The sequence below is a fragment of the Patella vulgata genome, chromosome 6, assembly GCF_932274485.2.
Source record: "Patella vulgata chromosome 6, xgPatVulg1.2, whole genome shotgun sequence".
Taxonomy (NCBI): Eukaryota; Metazoa; Mollusca; class Gastropoda; family Patellidae; genus Patella; species Patella vulgata.
Genome location: NC_065884.2, coordinates 5,045,412 through 5,072,572, shown reverse-complemented (window position 1 = coordinate 5,072,572; position 27,161 = coordinate 5,045,412). Strand labels below are relative to the sequence as shown.

The window sequence follows — 27,161 nt, the reverse complement described above, 5'->3', positions numbered from 1 at the left end:
ATCTAATTGAATCTGTAATTTTTGGTAGTAGTCATTATGGAGCCAATCTGGTTAAAAAACAGATCCTATTTCGTTCTGTTTTTATAGTTCAAAATTTCGTTTTACTTGTCTTTACTACACTTGGATCTGTAAAAGTTGTTCTGAATGGTGTCAGGAATAAGCCAATGAAACGGTCTGTTACGGCCAGCTTTAGGCGTGTTTTTCACGGAACTGTGGGTAATCCACTAGTAACATCAATGCTGATTGGTTAATCAAATGTCTGACGTCATAGGGTCATAAGTCGGTCTTTTGACCCCTGACGTGACCTATCGATATAACTTGTCGGATCTTCATGTAGTGTAGGTCATTGAAAGTATAAAAAACCGAAACGAAATATAGATCTGTATTTAAATCAGATTGTTTCAGAGCCTAATAGAAACCCATAAAACAGATCCAGATTGGCTTCCTTTAATTCGAAAAGTGAAACACACCAATGTGGGTGTATAAAAAACGTGGAATACTGTGTATATACTATTATAACTGTTTTATAACTTATATAATATAGGACATGATAATATTCATCAACATAACAACAGATTATATATAGGGGGTAAATACAGTATGCATGCATTAATTTCAATCAAATATCTAATACTCTCCCAGTTTCTTTTATCATTTTAAAGTTTACTTAACAGAGAAACTAAAGACGTGTTTCTAAAGATAAATAGTAGATAAAATGACATAAAATATAATAAAACAAAGATAAATGTCTAGACAAAATTTCATATTTTCTAAATTTTTCATTATCCTAAATCATTAAACAATCACTTCTGGACAGAAAATACAGGACTAAAGTAACTAAACTAAAATAAGTACATGAAATGTAAATAAAACTAATATCTAACTAACAAAAAACACAAAAATATTAATCTCCTGTACTATTTAGTCTCCTGTTCTATTCAATCTCCTGTTCTATTTGGTCGCCTGTTCTATTCAATCTCCTGTTCTATTCAGTATCATATCTAATTGCTTTGATGAATTATTTATTACATATTGTTATTAAAATTTTAATAACTACACTTTACTTCAATAGTGTTCATCTATCCATTTACACTAGATAAGAAATATTTTTTGTCCAGATATACTTCAAAGTTCAAACAACTTTATAGTTTTTCTTGATAACATTGAGAGCTAATTAACTGTCAGTTTTATTGGCGGTCAAGCGAATATTTCCTGCTGATCAGTTTGGTAAAATACCGCATAGCTGCAATTATGACTTCAAATGTCAACAGTTAAAACATATTTTGTTAGGATCTAAATATTTTCTGAATCTAGGGGTGTACAATTTTTAATGCGGAAAGAGGCAGTCTTCCCACATAGCCAATAAATTTAATCAGATTTTTAAAAAGTTAATTTCGTTTTCTAACTGTATACATTATTGTATTTAAAAAATAAACAGCATTTAGACTGTTGAAAATACTTAATGAATGTATTTTTTAGAATTATATATATATGACAACTATATGTATATATGAAAGGAAAAGACAATTGATTTCATGAGATGATTTAAGATGTTCTGTAAATCATCGCTGCAAAATAACAATACATAACTGGGATGGGAAGAATTGGCTATATCATTAATATTATTTACATATTATATATAGTTATAACTGTATATATTAACAACCTGAGGTATTCATACTAAATAATATATATACCGGTATATATGATATATTCAAGATTACTCAATATTGTCTTGATGACAGAGGAGAAGTCGTATAAACTTACTTAGTTTTCCAATCATGGTGATCATTTAGAAAACCAAAAAATACAATTTTTATATGTTGGAAATGAAATGGGGTTTAACATCCTACTATTCTGCTCCGAACTGGGCTAATGAAGATGTTTTATATGTCGGATTCATTTACTATTTTTAATAAAGTAACCACAAAATGAGTCTTTCAATTGTGTTTTACATATGCTGATTGCAAACTTATCTGGTATGTCGAATAAACCAATTTATATTTAAAATGTCCTAAGAGATTGACTGGCTCTTTAAATAATAAGGAATTTATAAGTCGTAAGTTTTGGGAAAGGATTAAATTCATAAAATCAATACATAAATTGTTGATACAGAAATATTTAACATCTTGTATTTTACAGTGGATATTTGAAGCTTTCTTTTCCTAAATATAAGTAAAGAAATATGCGTTTACTAAATCCAATAAAAAGTACTAATTTTGATATAATAAGCTATCTATTCTCTAAATTATAACAAATATCACTTAAAACAGTCAGCTAAGATAACTTAATTGAGTTGTATACTTAAAGATACATTATGGGAGATTTTAATAGAAAGTTGGCCATTCTTGCTATAACAGTTCAAAAATAGATGATGAAAGGAGAATATATTAAAAATTTCAGTCAAATTACTTTATTATGAACAAAGTTATCACCATTGTAATTTTTGACTAGAAATAGGAGTCAACTCTCTCTTCACCGTCTCCGAGAATGGCCGATCGCTTTGATTGACAGGCGTTAACTCCACCTACATAATCTTGATTATCAAATAACGTTTTCAATGGCTGTGGTACCGTTAGCCTATTCGGTTTGAGACGGGGTTGCTATTCAATTCGTATCACATTTATTTTTACTACAAATTAAAAATAAGACTTTTAATATATAGATAAGAAGCGAAAGTTTGAAAGGAATGGACCAAAACAATGAGGCAGCATTGTACATAATTATAGCCGACTTCTTGTTAGCCTGCGTGTACTCTTGTACTGTAACTGGTAGACCTACGTGACTCCTGAAGTAGACAAATAGGAAACAGTGATCCAATGGGACTGCAACAACTGGGGTGATGTTAGCTGCGATGTTTATCAATTTCCATAATTTTTCTGTAAACGCAAGTGACAAAAGAGCGTATAATACCGACATCCAAACTCTCATTTTAACCACAATTAAACATAATATCGAGGCCGTATATTGAACGTTCAATCAAATTGACTGACATGCGGTCGTGCTCAACAGCGGCCTCGCTTTGTACGCTCTATCATTTAGCCTCGATCATCACTGCCTTTTATGGATAATTTCCAGGAGTAATACGTCAACGTAACGGTTAATCTCCGCTTACGACACCATTTAAAAATTTAATCAATCAATGAAATCCTGTTGAAATCCAAGCTGAATCCAAGCCTAAATAAAGACTTAAAATATGCTGATTTAGCTCTTGCATAATGCATGTTTAACTAGTAACAACAACAAAAAAAAAAATCCAAATATTGACAGAAGTAAATTTACCCCAAAAAGTATTTAGCTGAAGTTTAAGATGCAAAGGTAAAATATAACAATATAAGTAACAATTGTTACTTTTTTTTGGCAATGGAAGTTTATATATATATATATATCTTTCATATATACACACACATTATGTAACTTATACTTGTCGCGGTTGATAGGAGAGGGTGTCTCTAGCCCCTGCTTGTTCTTTAATCAAGTTTCTGTAAATAAATCTTGTTTTTAATTAAACAAAAAATCTTTACAGGTCCATTAAATGCTTATTCTATATATTTTATCATAAATGAAATATATATATATTTAATTAATATAAAACAGTGCTGATTACTTACATATTGTATGTACACATATATCGACAAAGTCTTTTATTTTTAAAAAACAAAACAAACAAATATATGCTTGAAATATGTATTATGTATAAAATATATTTATAAAAGCCCTATTTGAACTCAAACATAATTATATATGTATATAACAACATAAATATTGTACTACATGCATACCCAAAATAGATGGTTTATAGTATTGTAAAACATATAATTATTACACATGGAAACAGGCTAAAACAATTGAAATATAGTCTAATGATGTTATCAGCATAAAATGAACTATATTTTGTTAAACATAAACGTCAAGCCAGCAATAGGAGTCACAGTAAAAATATTCTGCTAGGATAAACAAGGCAGTTACCTATTATATGATACCAATGAGACTCCCACTTCTCCCACCAAGGAGAAACATGTTACAGACCACAGTCATACACATCTGCCTGTGTAATTCAAACGTCAATATATTGGTAAATATAAAATAACCACTATCTAACACAGTAACCTATTTTACAGTTATTTACTTACAGGGCTATCTCTTCTCATTTTGGTATTTTCTACAACTACCGGTACATGTATACCTTTCACAGGGGGATTGTTATTCTAGAATTTATATTGGTACTAGTGGGGACTGGGGAGTTATTCTAGAGTTGGTATTTCCATTAGAGAGAGAATAGAGAGTGACAGAGGTGCATGGGAGTGAGTGTTAGAGTTTGTGTTTGCATCATAGAATAAGAAAAAGGGGGGGTGTCTAGAGTTTATATTCCTTCCTATATTTGGGATATGAGTATTTAACCAGGTTATAAAACAAGTAAATAACATGTACATATATTAATATAAACAAAAAAAAAACCACCTGAATTCTAAATAAATGTATAAACAGTACAAAAATAACTAACAACTAATACTAAAATAATCTACCGGTATAATATAGATTTAATCTACAAGTAATTAACTTGTGAGGTTAAAAACAGACCTGGCTTATTCTGTGTCAATTTAACAAACTTGGCTTATTCAGTCAGTGTAAAATAAGACTTGGCTTATTCGTATCAAATCAACTGACTTGGCTTATTCTGTGTTAAATCAACTGACTTGGCTTATTCTGTGTTGATTCAACTGACTTATTCTGTGTTCATTCAACTGACTTATTCTGTGTTAATTCAACTGACTTAGCTTATTCTGTGTTAAATCAACCAAGAGACGACCCTTGATAAAGAATCATTTGAAGAACGTTGTTGCGACGATTTAACGACATGGGAATGAGTCAAGCTGACACACCTGATTGTACCAAACAAGATTTTAACCAATGTTAGAGAAAAATTTAAACTCTATTAAAGTAGTTAAATATCATATTAGTTTAGTAAAAATACAAAAAACAATTTCTGTCAGAATTTTAAGAATTCTTAATATGTAATTTTCCGACATTCGTGTAATGATAAACAGTCAAAACATAACATATATTTGTCCAATGCAAGTTTTAAAGGACAGTGTTGATGTCAGCCATTATCACATATGTGATAAAACTGGTTAAACAAATTCCAAATATAATTTTAACACAAAAATCATTGCTACTAGTGACAGTCAATTGTTTTCATGAATTGTCAGATATCCCAATGAATTGTCAGATATCCTCTCACATAACAAATTTTCGTTTTTGACAGAATTATCACTCGTCACTTCCCGTTTCTTCAAATCTTCATTACACTTCTATCTTAGCAATGATCTCTGTGTTATAATTATTTGGAATGTGTTTAACCAGTTCTATCACATATGTGATAATGGCTGACACCAATATTGTCCTTTAAATGAGTAGCTGTCCCAGATGTATTCTCATGAATAAAACAGTTAATTCTGTTTGAAAGAATTCAGCAAGATTCATCCCATTTCTATTTCTATTTTTCTCGTGTTCTCTTATCTAATGACATTCAATTCTTTATTGAATTGTCAGATATCCTCTTACAGTCCCATATAACAACTTTTGGTCTTCGAAGGAATTATTAGTGAGCAGAAATTCGGCCGTGTATCTATTATCACTCGTCGCTTCAGTCAGTTATATAGAGCGGTGACTCGTGTTCATCCCATTTCTATTTTTCTCGTGTTCTCTTATCTAATGACATTCAATTACTTTATTGAATTGTCAGATATCCTCTTACAGTCCCATATAATAACTTTTGGTCTTCGAAGGAATTATTAGTGAGCAGAAATTCGGCCGTGTATCTGTTATCACTCGTCGCTTCAGTCAGTTATATAGAGCGGTGACTCGTGTTTTCCTTTGGCGTTCAACACTTCCGATTCGGGAAACTTGTATTACTCAGCTATCATAGCAATGATCTCTGTGTTAAAAGTATATTTGGTATGTGTTTAACCAGCTCTATCACATATGTGATAATGACTGGCACCAATATTGTCCTTTAACATCCTTGCATTCATATATACCCTGTTCACATCTGGGACTGAATCTTAAACTTACATTGGATCAATGACAGATTAATCTCTTCTAAGTATTATTTTAAGACTAAGTAAGTAATTGTTTCGCGAAAGGCCACAGTGGACAAAAATCTAAAATACCTGTCTCTGGGATATAAAATGTCCTAATTGTAATAAAGGAAGGTTTCTAAAACCGGTGAAAGTCACAATAGATGCTGCCCCCAATTTATACAGAAAGCCACTGAATAGTGAAACAGGCTATAGTATATCAGTGAGTGTACATACATTTACATTATAGTGAAATAGGCTATAATATTGTAGTGTACAGTCATTTAATGAGGTAAATATTGGTTATATATGTATATATGTATAATTATATTAACACCTATATATATATACAAGTTTAAACAAAGCCACACACTATGAACATTTACAAATACTGCAAAAAGAAACCCCAAGAAATTATTATAAGCAAGAAATTAATGTATCTAATTACTTCATGTCTCATTAATTTCATGTAATTTCTCTCGGAAATAATTTCTTGTTTCTCAATAATGTAAACTAAGTGTAGTCTCTGTAACCCAGCTTACGTATAGTCTCTGCAACCCAGGTGTCTCATTTACAGTATAATATATCACACTCACTTGTAGTCTCTGTGACCCAGGACACACGTTTTACAGTGACATTTATCACACTCATGTGTAGTCTCTGTAACCCAGGACACTCTTTTTACAGTAGTACACATCACACTTAGCATAGGCTCTGTTACCCAGGTCTTTAATGTTTGTCATATTTACATGCCATAAAGGATAAAATTTGTATTTTCAAGCAATTAACCATAAAACACAATAAATTAACGAATGGGAACAATTAATTTATGCGTTAACTTAACAATTGAGATGACCATTTCCTTGAAAAAAAAATGCTGTACTATTCTGAGATATAAAAAAATGACAGACTGTCAAAATGTTGAAGAAAGAGTCCTATTGAATCGACAACTTCAAGAAACAGCATTACATGTACTTTATCAGTATTACCTACATGTTTTAATATTACCCTTCTGTCTACAGTAAAATAACATGGTTGGCCTATTTATTAGCATTATACTTGTTAATATCATTACCCTTCAGTCTACATTATAACAGCATGTTTGGCCTATAACTCATCAAGGATACTGGAAATATATCAGATTACTTATTTCCACCCCTTGTCTGTAATTACAATTAACTCCTCGGCAATTACAAATCCATTTCCCAGTTAGCCTCGGTCTAGGAACATTTACACAAGTCTTGCTAGATTGACAAACTTATGTGTGGTAGTCTATGATTGGTTAAGAGATTTCTGTGATTAATCAAATAATCTGTAGCAATGCAAATTATGATTTTTCAGAGTGTTCAAAGTACCGAGTATGTCGACCCTGTATATCTATATTGAATATATCTTGAAATTTCTGTTTACTGGTAGTCAAGATTTCTGTATAGTCAGATTTCTGTATACTGTTAAACGAGTCACATTTTCTGCATATCAGCATATCAGTACACTTGTCAGATATCTGTATACTGGCACACTAGTCAGATTTCTGTCTACTGCCACACTAGTCAGTTTTATTATAATGTTAATGATGTATCAGGATGATATTATCATAAATTGCACAAGATTCAAAATTATGCTATAAAAAAATATACAAATAGCAGGGATCACATTTCATATCAAGTCATTATTCACATGATATTCGAATATTCCATCCAAATTGAAATGAAGGCTTTTGGTCCACTTTCCAATTTCCATTTCATGATCTGTCTTATCTATTTTTAAATATTAGTTGACTTCAGAGAATATAAATATCAAATTAAGTTATGCTGCATCGTTAAGTTTCTCCAATTACCATGTCATATAATCTGTCTACATAAACTCTAAAAGTGATCCTATGGGTGGGGGTGGGGTGGGGGGAGAGTACTTGTGAGTGCATTGCAATGTTGTGGCACCGTTCTGAGTTGTGTCACTATCTGTTTATGACTTGTTTTATCAGAGGAGTTCTGTATGTAAAATGTCTTTCTAGAAATAATAAGTAGGTCACACTAATCTAGAGTTTGGCACATCACGGACACCTAAGGCACTTGGCTAAAAAAACAAAAGAAAACATTTTTTATGGATGTTAAATCTACATTAATTTATAGAAACAATCAAGCTTGTAACTTACATGTAAAGCTGTATGAGAGATTGTAATGAAGTGAAAAGGGGTTCAACGTCTACCTTTCTGCTCCAACTGGGCTAATGAAGACAGGTATACATCATACAGTCTGCTTTGAGGGAAATTTTGCCCGGACATGCTACTGCGGCCTACTCGTATATCGAATTCTTACTGCCAATGGATATTTTACATGCACTCCAATGTATACACAGGATCTCAGTATTTCATCCCATTCAAATGGCTAGACAGCTGTCCTTGTCAGGCTTAAAGCTTAAAATTTTTATTGTAAACTAGTTCCCTTGATATATTATCCTATATGGTGGTGTTGACATGACACCTGAAGTCTTATATTATGTAGAGTATACGAGTGATGGTCTCTGTAGCCAGACGTACATGTAGTCGAATATTTCTTAATTAAAGAGGCATTATGTGAGATTTAGAGAAAGAACTGATCGTTCTTCAAAATGTCAGTCAGACTCAGATGACATTATTCCGAGTGAAGTTATGAACGGCTAATTTTATCAAGTTTCAGACAGTGGATGCAATTAAATTTATATTATTTTTAATCCAAATAAGACATTTAATACATAACAGTAGAAAGCTGTGTATCACTCTATTCTCTGGCCTTTTATCGGCAGTCTCGGTGAGTTACCTCCAGAATTTTCGGAAATTTTTAGCATGCTTGGTCATTTAAGCATTTAACACAGATATGGTAGGCAGTGTCTAAATCACTCAATATCTAAACCATCTGATTAATGTTAATTACGGGCTTAACATGTAAACAAATGTCTAAATTATAATTCATATAAACTTGAAGGGAGTGGGGTCTTATATTGGCTAAGTCTGTTCCCCAATTCCATTCCGATATCCTGAATAAAAATATTGTTTAAAAAAAACAAATACTTGAAGCCAGAAAAACGCCATGCAAAAGCTAAATTCAACACTTGCATAAAGCCTCTTTGATGACATCCAGAATGTGCTGGCTTCTTTACATTGGTTACCTGCTGAGGCGCAAGTCAAATACAAACTACTAACATTAGTGTATAAATGTCGCAATTAATGCAGCTCCTCAATACTTATCTGAACTCTTATATGCCTACAACCCTATTAGATCACTTCGCTCTCAAAATAAACAGTCACTAGTTGTTCCAAGATATAATTTAAAGTCACATGGGTATAGGTCTTTCAGTTCAGCTGGTCCTAGATTATGGAACGAACTTCCACAACAGATCAAGAATCAACAAACTTTTAATCAATTTAAATCCGCACTAAAGACTTTCCTGTTTCGACAGTTTTACCAGTAGAGCCATTACAAAAAGCGTTTTGAGCATGTGTTCACATGGAGAAGACGCTATATAAAACCTCATTATATATATATACTCTAAAGATAGGTTGCCAGGCAACGAAACATACGCCCACAGCAACTAAATTGTCCGGGCAGTCAACAAGGGTTGTCGCATATTTTTACTTTTTTCGGTAATGAAACATTTATAATACACTAAAATCTGATTAAGAGCAACAACTCACGAAGTAATTATCAGAAAACTATTAGAATTTGTTTGGTTTTTATAAAGTTCTGCCCCATGCTAACATTTTGTATGCAAAGCTTTTAATATCATAGATTTAACTGTTCAAGTCATAAAAATTCATTGAAAATCAATATACTTGTTCGTCTCAAGATCTTAAACTCTGTGTATCAATCTGAAGTCAATCGGATGATAACTTAAGGGCCATAACTTTGGCAGTAATTATCGGAAATCGTTGAAAATCAATAGGAATCTTCGTCTCATGACCTCAAACACTGTGTATAAATTTAAACTCAATCAGATATTAACTTAAGCCTCAAGAGCATCCACAAGATTTTTTGAAGTGATCAAGGGCCATAACTCTGGCAGTTATTATCGGAAATCGCTGAAAATCAATAGGCTTCGTCGCCTCCATACTCCTCGCAGTGTTTCGTTTGATTAGAGCTAATCCCACTACTCACTGCTGTAAACAAAGCAAATTCTTGTTCTAAATTATGACTGGTCAATAGTCCGATTAACAACCAATAGCTTACTGCGTAACAATACCAAACAAAGCTCCAAATTGGACCAAATATGTTTACATAACGTTACGTCATGACGATCGATTTTATTATGCCCAATTAACAGGTGCATAGCAGAATATTACAGAAAAACTAATTGTGTGACAAACAAGGCCATCAACTGTCAACACGATTTTTACTCGGTGGATATCATGTAAACGATATTGTTTTGAGACGAACAACATTTTCACTGTTTCTAATACCTTAAATCACTGTCAAAAGAGGGATTTCTCGGGCCATTGCTTCAGGAATATGCTTCGCCTCATGACCTTAAACACTGTGTATAAATTTAAAGTCAATCGGATATTAACTTTGGCCTTTAGAGCGTCCACAATATTTTTTGAAGTGATCAAGGGCCATAACTCTGGCAGTAATTATCGAAAATCATTGAAAATCAATAGGCTTCTTCGTCTCATGACCTCAAACACTGTGTATAAATTTAAGGTCAATTGGATATTAACTTTGGCCTCTAGAGCGTCCACAAGATTTTTCAAAGTGATCAAGGGCCATAACTCTGGCAGTAATTATTGGAAATCGCTGAAAATCAATAGGCTTCTTCGTCTCAAGACCTTAAACACTGTGTATAAATTTAAAATCAATCAGATATTAACATTAGCCTCTAGAGCGTGTACAAGGAATTGTGGACGCCGAACCGACGGACGGATGGACGGGGGCGACGACAATATACGACCACATTTCAATGTGGGCGTATAAAAATCCCATATAACTTACCAAGGGTTCTATAACTAGGGGATCATCGTAAGATGAATGATCAATAGGTCCATCAGCTCCATCATCAGTCTCACTGTCTAGTAAGTTAGCTGTTGAAGGTGCTGACTGTTCCTTTAATCTTTATACAATCAAGGAATAAAATCATACAAATGTCTCATTGTAAAAAATTGAGTTATATCAGCCTGGAATTGTCACAGACATTGCCAGTCGAAAATATATGTCCAGACTTGTTATATATGTTGTGATAATTAAGCATGACAATCATCGTGTCATGCACCTTGTCCTGACAATGTCTGTGAAATGTGCCTTAAGTCCTGACAATGTCTGTGAAATGAGCCTTATGACCTGAAAATATCCGACACACACCTTATGACCTGAAAATGTCTGTGACACACGCCTTATGACCTGAAAATGTCTGTGGCACGTGTCTTATATTAACCATTACATTGTTATTTAAACTATAAACATTCTTATGGAAAACAGCTACTGATTTATTTAGGTGACATTTTGAAGAGTATTCTCTCAACGTTTTCAAACTAATACTCTTCGAAACGTCGCCTAAATAAATCAGTAGTTGTTTTCCATAAGTATGTTTATATACCATATATTGTTATTGTTGAATTACACATTCAACAAGCCTGAAAATAGAAAGATTTTAACTGTACCAGACATAATATCAATAAACGGTCAGACAAAAGACAAATCTGTTATAGACAATATGACAGGCACCAGGGTGAATTTCTCTGAAAAAGCCTGAATTTGTTCCTGACAATGTCTGTGACAGGTGCTTTATTCCCAGATTTGACATTCAGGGTTTTAGTGTTTTTGAAGGATACATCTGTTTTGGTGATTTTTTTCTTCGAATACTGGTGAATCTTCGTGCTAGAGCAGTAAACTGTTTTCTTGAAGCTAAAAAAAAAAGATTATTTTATGCAGTTTCATCCCCTTTTTGGTTTTTTGTATGTTATTGACATTAACAATATAAAGCAGTGGATTTATAACATCTGTAGCTGACATCTAGTTAATCAATAGATACTTTGTCTTGGGTTAAAACATTTCAAAGATTAACTTCAGGGTAACTCAATTAATACATCAAAACGTATTAATCAAGAAAACATGTACTGGTGACAAGGCATGCGCCAACTGAATACTATTTGAGGTCTGCAGAATATATTTATAAAAGTTGAATGGAGACATTTCCCATAGTACAATCTCTATTAGAACAGCCAGACATCAAAACTATTTCGGTTTTAAACAAAGAAGGGACAACTGGGACTATGCGTAGACCCAACAAAATATCAGCATAAATAAAGACCTGATTTGAAATGGATGTTCAGACGTACATGTACAATCGTTAACTACCGAGAGTAATTAAACAGACTGTCCAATATAGTAAAATATCATTTTAAGCAGGGGTTTAACGTTCTACTTTTCAGTACCAATTGGGTTAATGAAAACGGACACATGCCATACAGTGTGCTATGAGGGAAAGTTTGCCAGACAGCAGCATTTATGCATACTCTTCATCCAATTTCAACTGTCAGGTTCTTTTACGTACAAAACAAAATGTGTACGGTCCTTGGTTTTTCGTCCTACTTCAAACGTCTTGGTTTTTATCTGACAAGGGGAAACCACTCTGTACCACTGACAAGGGGACACCATTCTGTACTGCACCACTGACAACACCAGTTTAGTAAACGGCTCAGTTTTCATCTGTTCCGCTTTACTGACAAGGGAACACCACTATATACTGCACCACTAACAACACCAGGATCACAGTCACCATGGTAAAATATATAAATATTAATTTACTGACCTTTGCCCATATGCTTGAGTTTTGTTCGTAATTCTTCATCTTTATCAGTTCGTGGTGGAAGCTGTTGACTAAACGGAAACGCTTCTAGCGTCGTCTGATGATCCTCGCCGTACCCAACTACAGTAAATAAAGTATATCATATTGTCATGTAAAGGAATTGTTCTCTAAAAATCTAAAATTAAAAATCTATATAGTGGCGTAGCCCTCCCAGATTCTTCTCTAAAAGAGAGGAATGGGGTTTACCGTCCACTCAAAATAAACTATGTAATTTCAGGACTAACATATGGTATAATTTTATATCTTATTCACACTATCGATGGAGAGACTGGAAAACCTGACTGCCAATATATTTATATATATATATATATAATATTTACCATGTTTAGCCTCATCATCAGAGGTTGGACCTGTTGCTATTGGCGACGGTAATGGAGGTTCAAATGCTGACATATTCAGACGATCTGAAATAAAAGTAGTTCAATAATATTATTGACTTGCTGTATTGTCAGATCTATTTTGTTTCGATGGCCTCCATGACATGAAGATCTGACCGGTTGTAGTGGGAGGTTATGTCAGGGGTCATGTGAGAGACTATTGACCCCATGACGTCAAGACATTTGATTAAGCATTCAGCGTTGATGTTTCTGGTGAGATACCCAAACTACAAATACAGATCTATATTTTGTTTCGGTGGCCTCCATGACATGAAGATCTGACCGGTTGTAGTGGGAGGTTACGTCAGGGGTCATGTGAGAGACTATTGACCCCATGACGCCAGACATTTCATTAAGCATTCAGCTTTAATATTTCTTGCGAGATACCCAAAGTTCCGTGCACTGCATACCCAGAACTCGTCGCAACAGACTGTTTCATTGGCTAATCCCTCACATCAACCAGAACATGGGTTACATAACAACTCTTCCATATCTTAGTGTAGTAAAACCAAGTAAAACAAATTTTGAACTATAAAAACGAAATGAAATCTGATCTGTGTTTTAATCAGATTGTACATCCATCACAATTCACATCACAGAAAACTCACCACTTTCTAAAGTGTTCATAAAATCTTCATTATTTCTCAGTTCTTGTAGAAATTCACTATTTTGTATCATTAACGCTAATCTCTCATCGGCTAGATATTGGGCAAGTTCAGGGTCGGGCACATGACATGTCATACGACGTCTTCGTTCGTTCTCCTTCATTTTTTCTTGTAACATGTCTGTACTAAACTCATGTGTTGTAAACAACTGAAAAATTAACATAATGAAAAAAAGTGTTTAAAAATAAAAAAAAAATAAAAGATTCTTTTTAAATGGGAGGAAACCAGAGGGCTCGGAGAAAACCCATGAGGTTGGACAAACGACCCCAGCCGAGATACATGTAGTGCCAAAAATTAAGAATTAAACCCTATTTCATTTTATTTAAAGGACAATGGTGCCATCCATCTATTTTATGTGCTAAAATAGTTTAAAGATACTTTTTCATGAAAGTATCTATAGGATAGTTGTTTCCAATACAAGTATGGCAAATTTGGTATACCGGTATATGGAAGGGGATACTCAGTCTTAAAAGAAAAATACTACATACAGTCGATTCCCTAAAAACACCCATGGGGTGCCCACAGAACATAAATGTGAGGGTATCACTAACTGGTATATAACCTGTCCACTTATTGTCTGCTGGAGTGACGTAAGGGGCGCTTTGTATGTGTTTATTGAATGGCAAGCGATTGTGAGAACAATGAAAGATTTAAACTTACAGCAGATCGTACTATTAAAAGACAGAAAAAGATCTTAGTTAAGACTTCTCTTTAACATTGTTTCTACTTCCTACTCAAACAGTAATAATAATAATAAAAAAAACTTTATTTAATGAGGAAATTTATTTAGTTTGCAACAACTAATCTTCCGTAAGTCCCTCCAAAACTACCCACGCTAAAACAGCCTTATGTATAGATGTGAATGCAAATATCGATGAGGATCTATCCAAAGCCTGACGAAAATTAGGATCAAAAGGCATTTTTTTCCGATAATTCTGACAGTGAACTCTGATTGAAGGTTTTCGGTATGTTCAGAGAAGGATTTGACCGACTGTTTTAAGTGGACTGTACCCAAAAATACTTTATAAAGGAACTCTTGGGCGATAAATACTTTCAAGTCTAGGAGTGTGTGGAAATTCTGAAAGATATCTTAGACATGGAGTATGGATAACCGATTTAAATATGCCGATAAGTACGCCCTCTATTTCGGTCCTGAATGTTAAAACTGTACCATAACAATTTTTAATTGTCAAATGAATAAAAATTTATTTCTGTGTTCTATGTATTATTTCGATCATCTACGTCATCATAGGTTGATATGAGCCGAATATATCAACCTGAGATGACATCATTAGCGGTTGATATGAAATATCAACCTGTCATGACGTCATCAGCGGTTGATATGAACGAATATATCAACCTATGACGACGTCATGACAGGTTGTTATGAGATATAACTGCTATGGACATCACAGAAAAAACTACCGCCGGTTGTATATCTATCTATATTGGTTTGAACTCATCGTGGCTGTGACAAGTGTTGATCTATACTAATTTAAACTTACCCTGGCAGGCTGTGAATGATGTCGTACATGACGTTCCGACTGGCTACGTCGAACCGAACTACTTTTCTTTGGCAGTGGCATGGAAGAATTTACAACAGGCTTTGGTGGGGCAACAGACAGGCGTAGAAAATCGTCAGGCAAAGTTCCGAGCATAGGAGGATTCCAATTTCTGTACATTCGTGATTTACTTGAGATTGAGGCAGATTTAGACGTTGATTTTGAGTATGATGGCGGTTTCGTACAAACCGAGGCCGATGTGTGTTTGTTTGGCGGTCTTAAAGAATGCCACGAAACATGATCCGGTAAATCTGGCATTGTTGCTGGACTTCCCCACAAGGGGGCAGTACTATTAGTCGTTAATATAGGATTACTCCAGGTTGATGTTATCGGAGTTTTTAACTCAGTATTTGATAACGCCAACTCATCTACATCCAATTCTGAAAGAAAACAAATAAATAAATCATGACAATTATACAGAAGAGTACTTGTCATTTTCCTTAAATAAATTCAACAAATTAAGATTTAAATAGCAATCTACAAAAAAACTTAGATCCATGTCATCTTAATTCCAATGTTGATAGATAGAAACATGTTATTCTTCAGCAGAAATTGGAACTTTTGACGTGTTCTGCATTATTCAAGCTGCCCAAAGCAAAGGTTAAAGACCAATATTTATTCCAGACAAATATTTGTGAGAGTTGAATTGAGAGAGAGAGAGAGAGAGAGAGAGAGAGAGGGGGTGTTTAACGGCCACTCCACACAAACTAGGTCATTTTTGAACTAACATATAGATCAATTTTATTTCAATAATTTACTTGCGCTAAGTGGGAGGAAACTGGAGGAAACCCACGGGGTTGGACAGGTGAACCTACTCCTTGTCACGTACAACTAGGGAATCGAAACCCTGTCAGTTGGCTCAATGACAGACCTTATGATACAACACGCACGCGCTAACCATTCGGCCATCCACCCCCACCGCTGGGTCAATTTGGACTGGAGTGATTAAAACAACACACTATGTCATTTAAAGATACATTATGGTAGTTCTCACCATAATAGATAAAAACTAGATAATGTAAAGGGAATTTGCTGAAAATTTCAGTCAAATTGATACACCCTGAACCGATAATTTAGTGATTGAATTTGGGACCTAGCCTCGATAATCATTACTAAAGTCGGTAGGATAAAAAACATAGTCTTGATTATCCATATTTTTGGTTTAATAAGCAGCAGCAGACTGGGTTCTAATCCACTAAATATAGCAGGCTAGCGATGATTATGGTCTGGATAAGTTAATTAATGTCTAATTAATAATTCAGATTACGTTTCAGGCCTAAAGAAAGACCTGCAATTGGCAGATTTAGCTCTTGCATAACGTATGTTTATATATTTACCCAGAAGACTAGAAGATGGTGAATCTGTTGCTTGTCTAAAAGTTGTGAGCATTGTAGGTTGTGTTTTACTTCCTGATTTCCGCGGAGTATTAGAGTGTGATCTACTTCTTGGAGGTTCTGCTTGTAGCGGAGGTGACTGAATGGCTTCTGAATATGATGGGGGCGACTCCAGATTAACTGGTAGCCTTGTTCCATTGACTTCTGACTGCTGCTGTTTAGACGAGCGTTTGGATTTCTGAAGAAGTATAAAAATACATGGTTATGCATTAGGATTATAAATGTACATAAATTATTTTTTAAGTCTGTCAGTACGCATCATGTTGTATAAGTACAACACACTGTAATAAAAGAAAAGAAATGAAATGAAATGGGGTTTAATGTCCTAATGTTCTGCTCCTACCGGGCTAATGAAGACGGGCATACACCATACAGACGGGCATTTTGCCCAGACAGCGGCACTACGGCCTACTCTTATATCGAATTCCAACTGTCAAGGGATCTTTAGCGTGCACGCCAATGTGTACACGGGATCTCAGTTTTTCGTCCCATCCGAACGAATAGACAGCTGTCCTTGTCAGGCCCTCTGTCCTGCATCACAGACAAGGGGGAACCACGTCGGAAAATCTGGATGATTATAATAATAGAGTTGATTTCTAAACCTGGTGATTAAATTAACAATTCTACATTATTTTCAGTGACTCTGACTATGACAGGCCAATCTAATGAATTTTTGTTCTTCGGAACCATCTATTAAACATACATTATACAAGAGCTAGATCTGCCTTTTGCAGGTCTTTCTTTAGGCCTAAAATGTTTTCTAAATTATTAATTAGACATTAATTAACTTATCCAGGCCATAATCAACTCTCGATGGCATCAGATTTCTCCGATATTAAATAGATTAGAACAGTTCAGCCATATTTTGATTTAAGCTAAAAATGGAGGAGCGAGACTTAGCTTCGAACAACTAGTATGGTAGTTGAAATTATTGCACACATCTTGTCAAACCTTCAAAGGCTAATACCTTCGCTCGCAATAGAGTAATTTGAATGAAATTTTCAAATTATTCATTTTACATTATCTATTTTCGAACTATTATAGCAAGAATGGCTAGTTCCTTATCTAAATCTTACATAATGTATCTTTAATATTTTCCTTCGTATTATTTGAGGGGAAAAAATAATTTAAAAAAAAAAACAATTTAGTTGCTCTTCTCAAAATTTTTAAGTTCAAATTTTTAGGTATAGAAATTTTAAACGAGACTTGTGTGGGTATTTACTTATCAAGGTCCCAAACAACTACAAATTAAATTGCTTTGGCTTTAGCATGTAAAAAATGGTACATGCATGAATGAATTACAGAAACTTTCCACCATTCTGAAAATATATTGGTTTTGTAGGGTTTGGAATGATTAAAAGATTTTTGACGTTATGAAGGATTTATAATCAGCAAAAACAGGGACTATATTAAATTCTGATGTCATGCAAGGCTGAAATCTATTCAAATAGAATTATCGTGGCCTAGGTCCAAGGAGAAGGATGAGGTTTTACATGTTCTCCTAATCCCATTTTCACAATATCCCTGAATGAATATATTGTTTACACATTTCAATGTGGGCGTATAAAAAGATGTACTATCGTACACTTGACAAAGCTTTGATTCTATTCTGCACTTACAGATTTACTGTGTCCATGTTCTCTGTGACCATGGTGACCGTGTCTATGGTGATGATGGTGGTGGTGACTATGGTGATGTGATGACCCATGGGTACTTGGCATGTCAGGTGACCAGTGAACATGTGTCTGTTCCAAAGTCTCGTTATCAATACTCATAGTCAAGAGTTGATCGATCGTAGCATCGACGATACCATTATTCGCTCGTAGGACAGCTTCAATTATTTCTATGTCCATATTAGGAAACATGGTCTTGAAGTCGGACATAGCTTGGTGGAAATCAAGCTGTCGGGTGGGACGACCTCTAGGTGTCGATACTGAGCTACTGCGCTCGTGAATGCTCCCTGGAGAGAAATCATTTTCATTGCGCCTTAGTTCGTCGTGGGAGGGTGGATTGGAAAGATTTTCCGTGTCTGCCATCAGAGGAAGTTTTCAGGAGATTTCAAACTGATATTCAGGAAGACTTCCGCATTTTCAATTTCTGTCTGAAAAAAACAAAATTCAAACATTTTAAAATGACACTGACTTCTTTTTGTTTAAAGTTAGCCACAATAAAAAATAAAAAAACACACATTGACATTTTTTTTTATCATAATATGGATATACATGTATTTCTCTTCAGCTTGTCCACTCAAAATTTTACAGTTCCCTTTTGCATTACTTTCTAGATCTTTTAATCCAATCAGGCCTGCAAATTGGCCACCTGCCACTAACAATGTCTGCAAAAGATCAAGCCATTGTCAATGCCTCCGATCAGAGGGCGCAGTGGATCAATTTCGAGTTGCGTAAAAATACGCAGACATTCCAAACTTTTGCGGTTTTGCCGTCTACATCTGCGTGACTTAGAGCCTCTCAAAATACTCAATATAGAAGCATGTAAAGTTATTTTGTGAAAAACCCTATTTTAAGCGTCCTTATATCATTGATAGGACTACGGTATTTAGTCTAATGACGGGTGAAGCACATAAATTGTACAAACTACGACATAGAATAATCTAATTTTCTCACGTAAGGGAAATTTTCTGCACGTAAATTACGCAGCGTCCGTCAATATTTGCATTTATTTTGAAAAAAATGTGTGAAATACGCTGATTTTTGCGTGACTGCGACCTCTGCCTCCGATGCCTGACAAGTCACGCCAAGGCTTGAACAATTCTGACAGTTCTTCTCAGCAGTAAATATTCAAACCTGTGACTCCGGTTGAGGGTCCCATGGCCCTGACTGCTCGACTAACACTGTCTCTACATTAATAAAAATAGAGGCTAATCATTAACCTCTGTTTTTCTTTCAATCTGAGCGACTGGACGCTGTCCATGTCAGGCCCTCCGTCCTGAACCACTGACAGTGGAACTTTCTCGACCAAAACCGGAAGCGTACCAGAGACCAGCTCGTTAGCGAGCGAATGTCTTACGCTCTGAGTCACTGCGGCTACGATTAAAATAGAGGCTAATCAATAACTATGATGACATGTAAGCGAAAACAAAGACATCATTATCCTACTTGCTTAATTCTGTTGTGAGTTGATCACAGTCATTTTTACTTTTAATACCGTATTATAAAAAGAGTAGCTTCTTATACAACTTTACATCACATTAATTTCATGAAAACAAAAAATCTAATATTTGGATGTATTTTACTTTATGACACTACTCCTTAAAACTTTACTTTAATAATGACAAATTATGCACGATGACAAATTATGCACCTATGACTAATTATGTAACTACGTATAACTGGCAGGGATAGACCAGGTCACAAAGGCGTACTGTTAACCAAAATAATAGACAACTCAAAACAATGAACGTTTTTACACAATTTTCATCCTTTAAAAATAATCTAGCATGATTTGTGGCTGTATCATATCTTAATATTGTTTTCAAGTAATTTTTATTTCCCCACTGTCCTGGATAGCATATATCCTAACTTATTTACATCCATTACTGAGAACTAAATTACCTAAAACTTCTTTTGTTCCATGCAGAAAAGAGAGATACATGTAACAAACCCCATTTTAATAACAAACCCCATTTTATTTATCCATTCTTCAATTCTACTGCAGATGGGAAATACAATTTTTAATAAATACCGGTAACGATTGTCCAATTTATAGATAGAAATCCATGCAGTGAAACTACATGTAGATCTTTGAAGATCTTTGCTGCATGTTTGATTTAAAACAATATTGCTGAGTTAGACATGTTTTTACTTTCAATTTACAACTTTTTAAGGGGTTTTTCGTGGAGTTTAACAAGCAATTGTAAACACTGAATGCCTAACACTAAGAATGTCAATTTGGGGACTTTTGATAATTCGATGTGTCAACACAATTTTGTTATAAATAAACGTTTATTTTCTTTGTAAGAGGATTAATATTAATAATTTCTTCTAATGTTGAATTCCCCGACAAGTTGTATGATACATGTACTTTACCTCTGTGTTGGTAACAAAAAATGAAATCTTGCTAGCTTCTTCACTTGTTTTTTAAGTAATGTGATCTTTTTAATTAATCAAATTACAAACAATAAAAACATTTGAAACATAAAATATTAAAGTCACTTGAGACTAGGTCTAGAGTTAGAGTGAGTACACACAACTAATCCCTCCAATCCCACATGTTGACAAACCTCAAACTAAATGGCATGCATATCTGAGTCACCAAACTGATAGCGATGGTCAAACAGGACGGTCAGTTAATTAGTTTGACATGGTGTCTGGTCAAAATCTGCTCGGTGAAGACCGAATTGATGCCACCTGTTAAAACCCCAATTCGCAAACTTCAAATATCTCAATCAAAACATATTTTTTCGTCAAAATTCTTCACATACTTACACTGTGTAGTCTAAATGAACAAAAAAACGGGATGAACCAGACAATTACGTCATAAGACTCGTAAAATTATTGAAGATAAACAACCTTTCATGTATTTCCACTTACAAATCTGTAAAAATAATATAAAATTAAAATTGGATGTCGGAAATCAAGCGGAACTAAAATTAGTATTTAATTTGATTTACTAAAATAACTAATGTAGCGAATCGGTAATTTATTGCTGAAATTAATACTAAATTATTATCTATATGTATATATAATTGTATACATCGTTAAATAATACACAATTGTTAGAATAAATACAGGACCAAATATATTTTATTTCGTTAAAATCGTTCAAATATAATTTTACTCTACCAAAGGGCAAGCTACTCTGTTAAAAATTTGTAGACTCGAATAACATGTCATTACAAAATATGTATGACAACGTGCAAAGTGTTGATTGTATTAAATGCTAAAAGTGATTAATTAATCTGGCGTTAATTGCCAATCATTTGTTGATTCTTTAATCACAAGATTAGGAGGGGCAGTGGCAGCAGATTAAAATATGGCTGGCAGCAGATTAGACAAATTTGGTACAATATTCAAAAGGTACAATGTTTCATTTCACTTCCTTCGATTCAACCTTTAATTTATTTAGTCATTTCTTTACATTATTTTCACGTGCCATTTTCCGATACTTGCCAGTTCAGTATACCTATAATTGCTATAATATAGGCTATGTATACTAAATGCTAGCTACGAGAACAGCTAAAAACGTTGACATATACTGATGTGTTTGTATTTTTAGCTACGATTGGTTTCACCTGGCAAACTTAATTGATTTATTATTAATGCATAACATAAACATCTTAAGAATACAATAAATTAATTTTATACTATTAGAACTAATTAAACATACTCAGCCCAATGTAGTGACACAAGTTTCGTTTATCAGCAAATATTGTCAGTAAAGTTAATCAAGCAGTGTTTAAACATAATCGGATGGCCATGCATAATTATGGCGGAGCATTAATTAGTCATGTGCAAGCCTGGAAATAAGGCACCTGTCACTGACAATGTCAGATTCAGGCTTTGTCAGGCACTAAAAATCTGGTGCCAGTCATTTTTTCTGGCACTGATTTGTCTTTTTTATTGATATTATTAATAAATATCCGGCACTAGTTGAAAATGTCAGGTACTATTTCATTATATTAGTGCCTGACATTTTGTCAGGTAGGCCTACATGTAAAACTGTTATTTCCAGGTCTGGTCATGTGCAACCCTTAAACTTCTTAAAGATTCTCTGCTTGTGGTTTTATGTCCATTATCTTGATTGGCTATTGTACACGATCTATATTTAGCCCCGCCTTCATGACATTATGACACCAAACCTATTCCGTTTTAAAAAGCCAGCTTGTAACGCTTAGATTTAAAAGTGATGATTTGTAACTGTGTCATGGAGGATGATGATATGTTTTATTGTAATTGGATGTTGGATGTTGGATGTGAGAGTAATGCAAAGAAAATGAAATGAAATGGGGTTTAACGTCCTATACTGGGATAATGAAGACGGGCATACGCCATACAGTGTGCTGTGAGGGAAATTTTGCCTGGGCAGCGGCACTATCGCCTACTCTTATATCGAATTCCAACTGCCAAGGGATCTTTTACGTGCATTCCAATGTATACATGGGGTGACAGTAATGCAATAAATAACAATAATCATTCATATTTTGAAGAAAAAAATTGAGAGAGAGAAATGGGGTTTGACATCTACTTGACACAAACTAGGTCATTTTGGGACTACCACATGGTTCAATTTATTTCAATAATTAGCTTGTGCTTAGGGGTCTTTAGCAGTGGAAGGAAACCGGAGGATCCTGAGAAAACCCACGAGGTTGGACAGGCGACCCTACTCCTTGTCATGTACAACCAGGGAATCGAATGACAGAGCGCGCTCAATGACAGAGTGCGCTTATGTGCGCTAACCATTCAGCCATCCCCCCCACCCATCTGGCATCTCGAGACATGCAGGGTTGAGAGAGGAGGTTTCTTATCTAACTAAATGTCAGTACAATTTAGAATAATGACAGACTATTTGAATAGTAAGAAACTCATGTGACGACTTCTAAACAACAGTAAATAGCAAATCTGAACTGGAGAAATTTTCCTCAGACAGCAGACTTTAGATTGACAAATCTTCTTTGGCTTTACAATATGGTCATATTATTCTTTTAGGTGTATTCTCAATGAGGACACAAATGACATTTTCTGAACCCTGACAATTCAAAATGACTTCAATTTAACGTGTTTGTAAACATTGCGAGAATAATCTTCGATACATGTCCTAAATAAATCGGGGGGTTAGATGGTCGATTGGTTAGTGCATGCGCGTTTTATCATAATGTCTGTCATTGAGTCAACTGGCTTGGTTTCGATTCGCCAGATGTATGTGACAAGGAGTAGGGTCGCCTGTCCAACCTAATGGGTTTTCTCCGGTTTCCTCCCACAGCTAAAGACCCCTACGCACAAGCAAATTATTGAAAGAAATAAATCAGTAATTGTTCTTCCATTAAATATATATTATAGGTTATGTTTTGTTTCCTTACAGAGTTCAAGGTTTATTAAAATCTGGGGCCTGGAGTAAAGTTGATCGTCCCCTTTGGTATGATGTTTATGAAAAATTCCCTCCAAGAGTTGCTCCCCTTTATGAAAGACCTGTACCTAAAGACAAAGTACGGCCAATTTTGTATCCAGAGGATATTCTCAGAGTGTTAGTATCTCATATTATCCTAGTTCCTTTTGGAATGGTCTCTGACAGACAAAGTCCTCTGATCGTTCCTTTCCATTTTTAGTTAGCTGTAATATAAAATGAATGAAATTACTACTCTAACCCCACCTCTGTTCTAAGGTTAGTTGGAAGTCCTTGCCCTCACTTTTTTACTGTAATTCTTAAGTGTTTGCCCAAATTGGTGTAAGCTGTCGCAAGAGATGATTCCTTTTGGCAAACAAAGAAGAATTACGGTGAAAAAGAGGTAATAAAAAAGGATTAAAAAAACCCTCAGAACAGAGGTGGTGGTACAGCGGTATTTTCATATTGCAGCTTAGTAAGGACAGACAGGAATGCACAGAGGACTTCGTCGATCAGATTAGATTAGCAATAGAAATGTTATTTTCAGTGTAGGCTACCAATCATTAAAGTTCATCGTTGATATCTTTCAGGCTTCATTACATGTATCTGTTTTGAAGATCTAGCGCTGTTTTACAACTTACAAATTATTTGGAAATTGATACCCTCCATGGTTTTTAATAAAAATACTTTTTATGGTGTACAGTCTAAAATTATATATTTAATCTTTGGACCAAAATAGTTTTAAATAAAAACTAATAAAAAAGTACTTTAGATTGTGTACACTCTAAAACTCTATATTTAAACTTTGAACCAAAATGGCTATAAATAAAAGTACTTTTGGTTATGTACAGTATATGTAACCTTTCTGACTTTACATGTAAATTGGCCGTGTGTTTCTGTTTTCAGACAATTTCATAAAATGTATGGTAATATGCAATTAGAGGATTTAGCTACAGAAGATCCGAAGAGTAAGACAAACTGTCAAAAGTAATTAGTTTTGTTTTTTAGTGTCTAATCTGAATCTTCTAACTTTGTTGGGTTGCTGAAGGGTTAACGCATGCATTTTGGGTCAGAAGGTCTGTCATTGAGCCAAGTGGTGTGGTATCGATTCCCCGCTTGAACATGACAAGGAATAGGGTCACCTGTCCAACCTCATGGGTTTTCTCCAGGACCTCCGGTTTCCCACTGCTAAAGACCCCTACAAGCAAACAAATTATTGAAATAAAATTGAAGCATGTGTTAGTCCTGAAATGACTAATTCTCCTTCCCTGACTTTGATAGATATTTTTTGACCAGCAATATATGTCAATATGTTCAATTACTTACAAATGTTTTTCAAACATGTCAGATTTTAAAAATCTGCTTTTTTCATATTCATTTCCTGTTGCTATGTCTGAATGATTTTTGATTTTAGGAGGTGATTTGCTTGGAGTCAAATAATTGGCTGTTTAAAATTAGATCAATTCCTAGCCACCCCGCAAAACATTCGATTTGGCAACTTTTGTTTCCAGAAAACGTAAGGTTCATGTACATGCATTATGCAACATTGTGAAAAATTCACTTAAATGTGGCGTTTAGACGACTAAGTGGCCCCTTCCCAGTACATGGAACAATATGTTAGTTTCAGCCTAGAAAAAACCACATGTTAGTCTCGGTATCTGTATTTTATTAATTATATTTTAGATTTATTGACAAGTATATGGAATTAACGGCAATGGAATCTCCACCAGATGATGTTTTTCAAGCTGCGATTGCTTCTTTAGACTTCTATGGAAAACCATTACAGACAAAAAAGGTTTACATTTTAATTTAACACTCCAGTGTGTGACATGCTGCTTTAATAGTCAAAACCATGTATTCCCCCTTGTACGTGACAAGGAGTAGGGTTTGCCTGTTCAATCTCATGGGTTTTTGCCAGGTCCTTCATTTTCCTCCCACTGCTAAAGACCTGTACCAAATAAAATTGAACCATGTTAGTCCCAAAATGATGTGTAGAGTATACTTTAAACCCCATTTCTCTCTCTTCCTCCACACGAGTAGCCTGATGTAGGAGAAAACCTGGACAGGCCCACCATCTAAACCAAAACACTTGACTTGCTGATAAATATTATGATATATAGTTGCCAGCCTGCCCACCCATGTGATCTACATGTATAACTGCCACCCCACCCACTTGTGTGATCTACATGTATAGCTGCCACCCCACCAACTCGTGTGATCTACATGTATAGCTGTCACCCACCTACCCACCCCTGTGATCTACATGTATAGCTGTCACCTACCTACCCACCCCTGTGATCTACATGTATAGCTGTCACGCACACCCCTGTGATCTATAGCTTCCATCAACCCACCCCTGTGATGAGATGTAATATTTAATGTCGATATCTTTATTACAGGAAAGGAAGAACAGCCAAGAAATGAAAGGAAAATCAAATATTTCTGCGCTGAGTAATATTAATGAACTGTATAATGACGAAGAATATTATGTAGAAAATAAATTAGACATAGATATTACTGAACTCTTAGAAAACACAATAGAAGAAGATGATAAAAAACACTGGTGAAAGCTTGATTCTGATTGGCTGGGGTGAAAAACACTTGTGAAAGCTCGATTCTGATTGGCTGTGTAGAAAAACACTTGTGAAAGCTTGATTCTGATTGGCTGTGTAGAAAATATAAACTTTGTGAATGTTAGTTTGAAAATAGACTAGATTATCAAGACTAGTGAACAGAGCAGACAGGGAGTGTATGGAACAAGTGGCTGGATGTTCAAATGTTAGTCGGACTCTGTTACAATGTCTGGATAGGAAAACATAAATTGTAATCCTTTAACAATAAAAACTAATTTTAAATAATTTATTACACAAACCGAAAGAGCATAATAAAACATCAGACGCTGTGAGATAATACATGTGTATTTCTGCTTATTAGGGGCATACATGTATAGGATTTGCGTGGAAATGAAATGGGGTTTGACATCCTACTGTTCTGCTCCTACTGGGCTAATGACGACCAGCATAAACCATGCAGTGTGCTACCAGGGAAATTTTGCTTGGACAGCGGCACTATAGCCTACTATTAATTCGAATTCCAACTGTCAAGGTTTCTTTTACATGCCCTGATGGTAGGTTTCTGTAATTGACCAACACAGAACATGATAAATTATATTTAGTTTTTAGGTCCCACT

General features: G+C 34.7%; 1 protein-coding gene and 1 long non-coding RNA gene across 2 annotated transcripts; one reads left to right on the top strand and one right to left on the bottom strand.

Annotated features, from left to right (window-relative positions):
• Positions 1-506: 506 nt before the first annotated feature.
• Positions 507-21,464, bottom strand: LOC126824676 (CUE domain-containing protein 1). Its single transcript, XM_050553996.2, has 10 exons — positions 21,358-21,464; positions 18,532-19,013; positions 16,856-17,090; positions 15,462-15,898; positions 13,900-14,104; positions 13,235-13,318; positions 12,858-12,974; positions 11,878-11,950; positions 11,042-11,159; positions 507-8,153 (listed from the first exon to the last, which is right to left on the bottom strand). Exons 2-10 carry the CDS (start codon positions 18,946-18,948, stop codon positions 8,106-8,108), a joined length of 1,734 nt encoding a protein of 577 aa, XP_050409953.2. The 5' UTR covers positions 18,949-19,013; positions 21,358-21,464; the 3' UTR covers positions 507-8,105.
• Positions 21,465-21,746: 282 nt separating this feature from the next.
• Positions 21,747-26,829, top strand: LOC126824683 (uncharacterized). Its single transcript, XR_007681603.2, has 5 exons — positions 21,747-21,948; positions 23,951-24,112; positions 24,878-24,958; positions 25,655-25,766; positions 26,371-26,829. It is a non-coding gene; the product is annotated as an uncharacterized LOC126824683 (long non-coding RNA).
• The last annotated feature ends 332 nt before the right edge of the window (positions 26,830-27,161 follow it).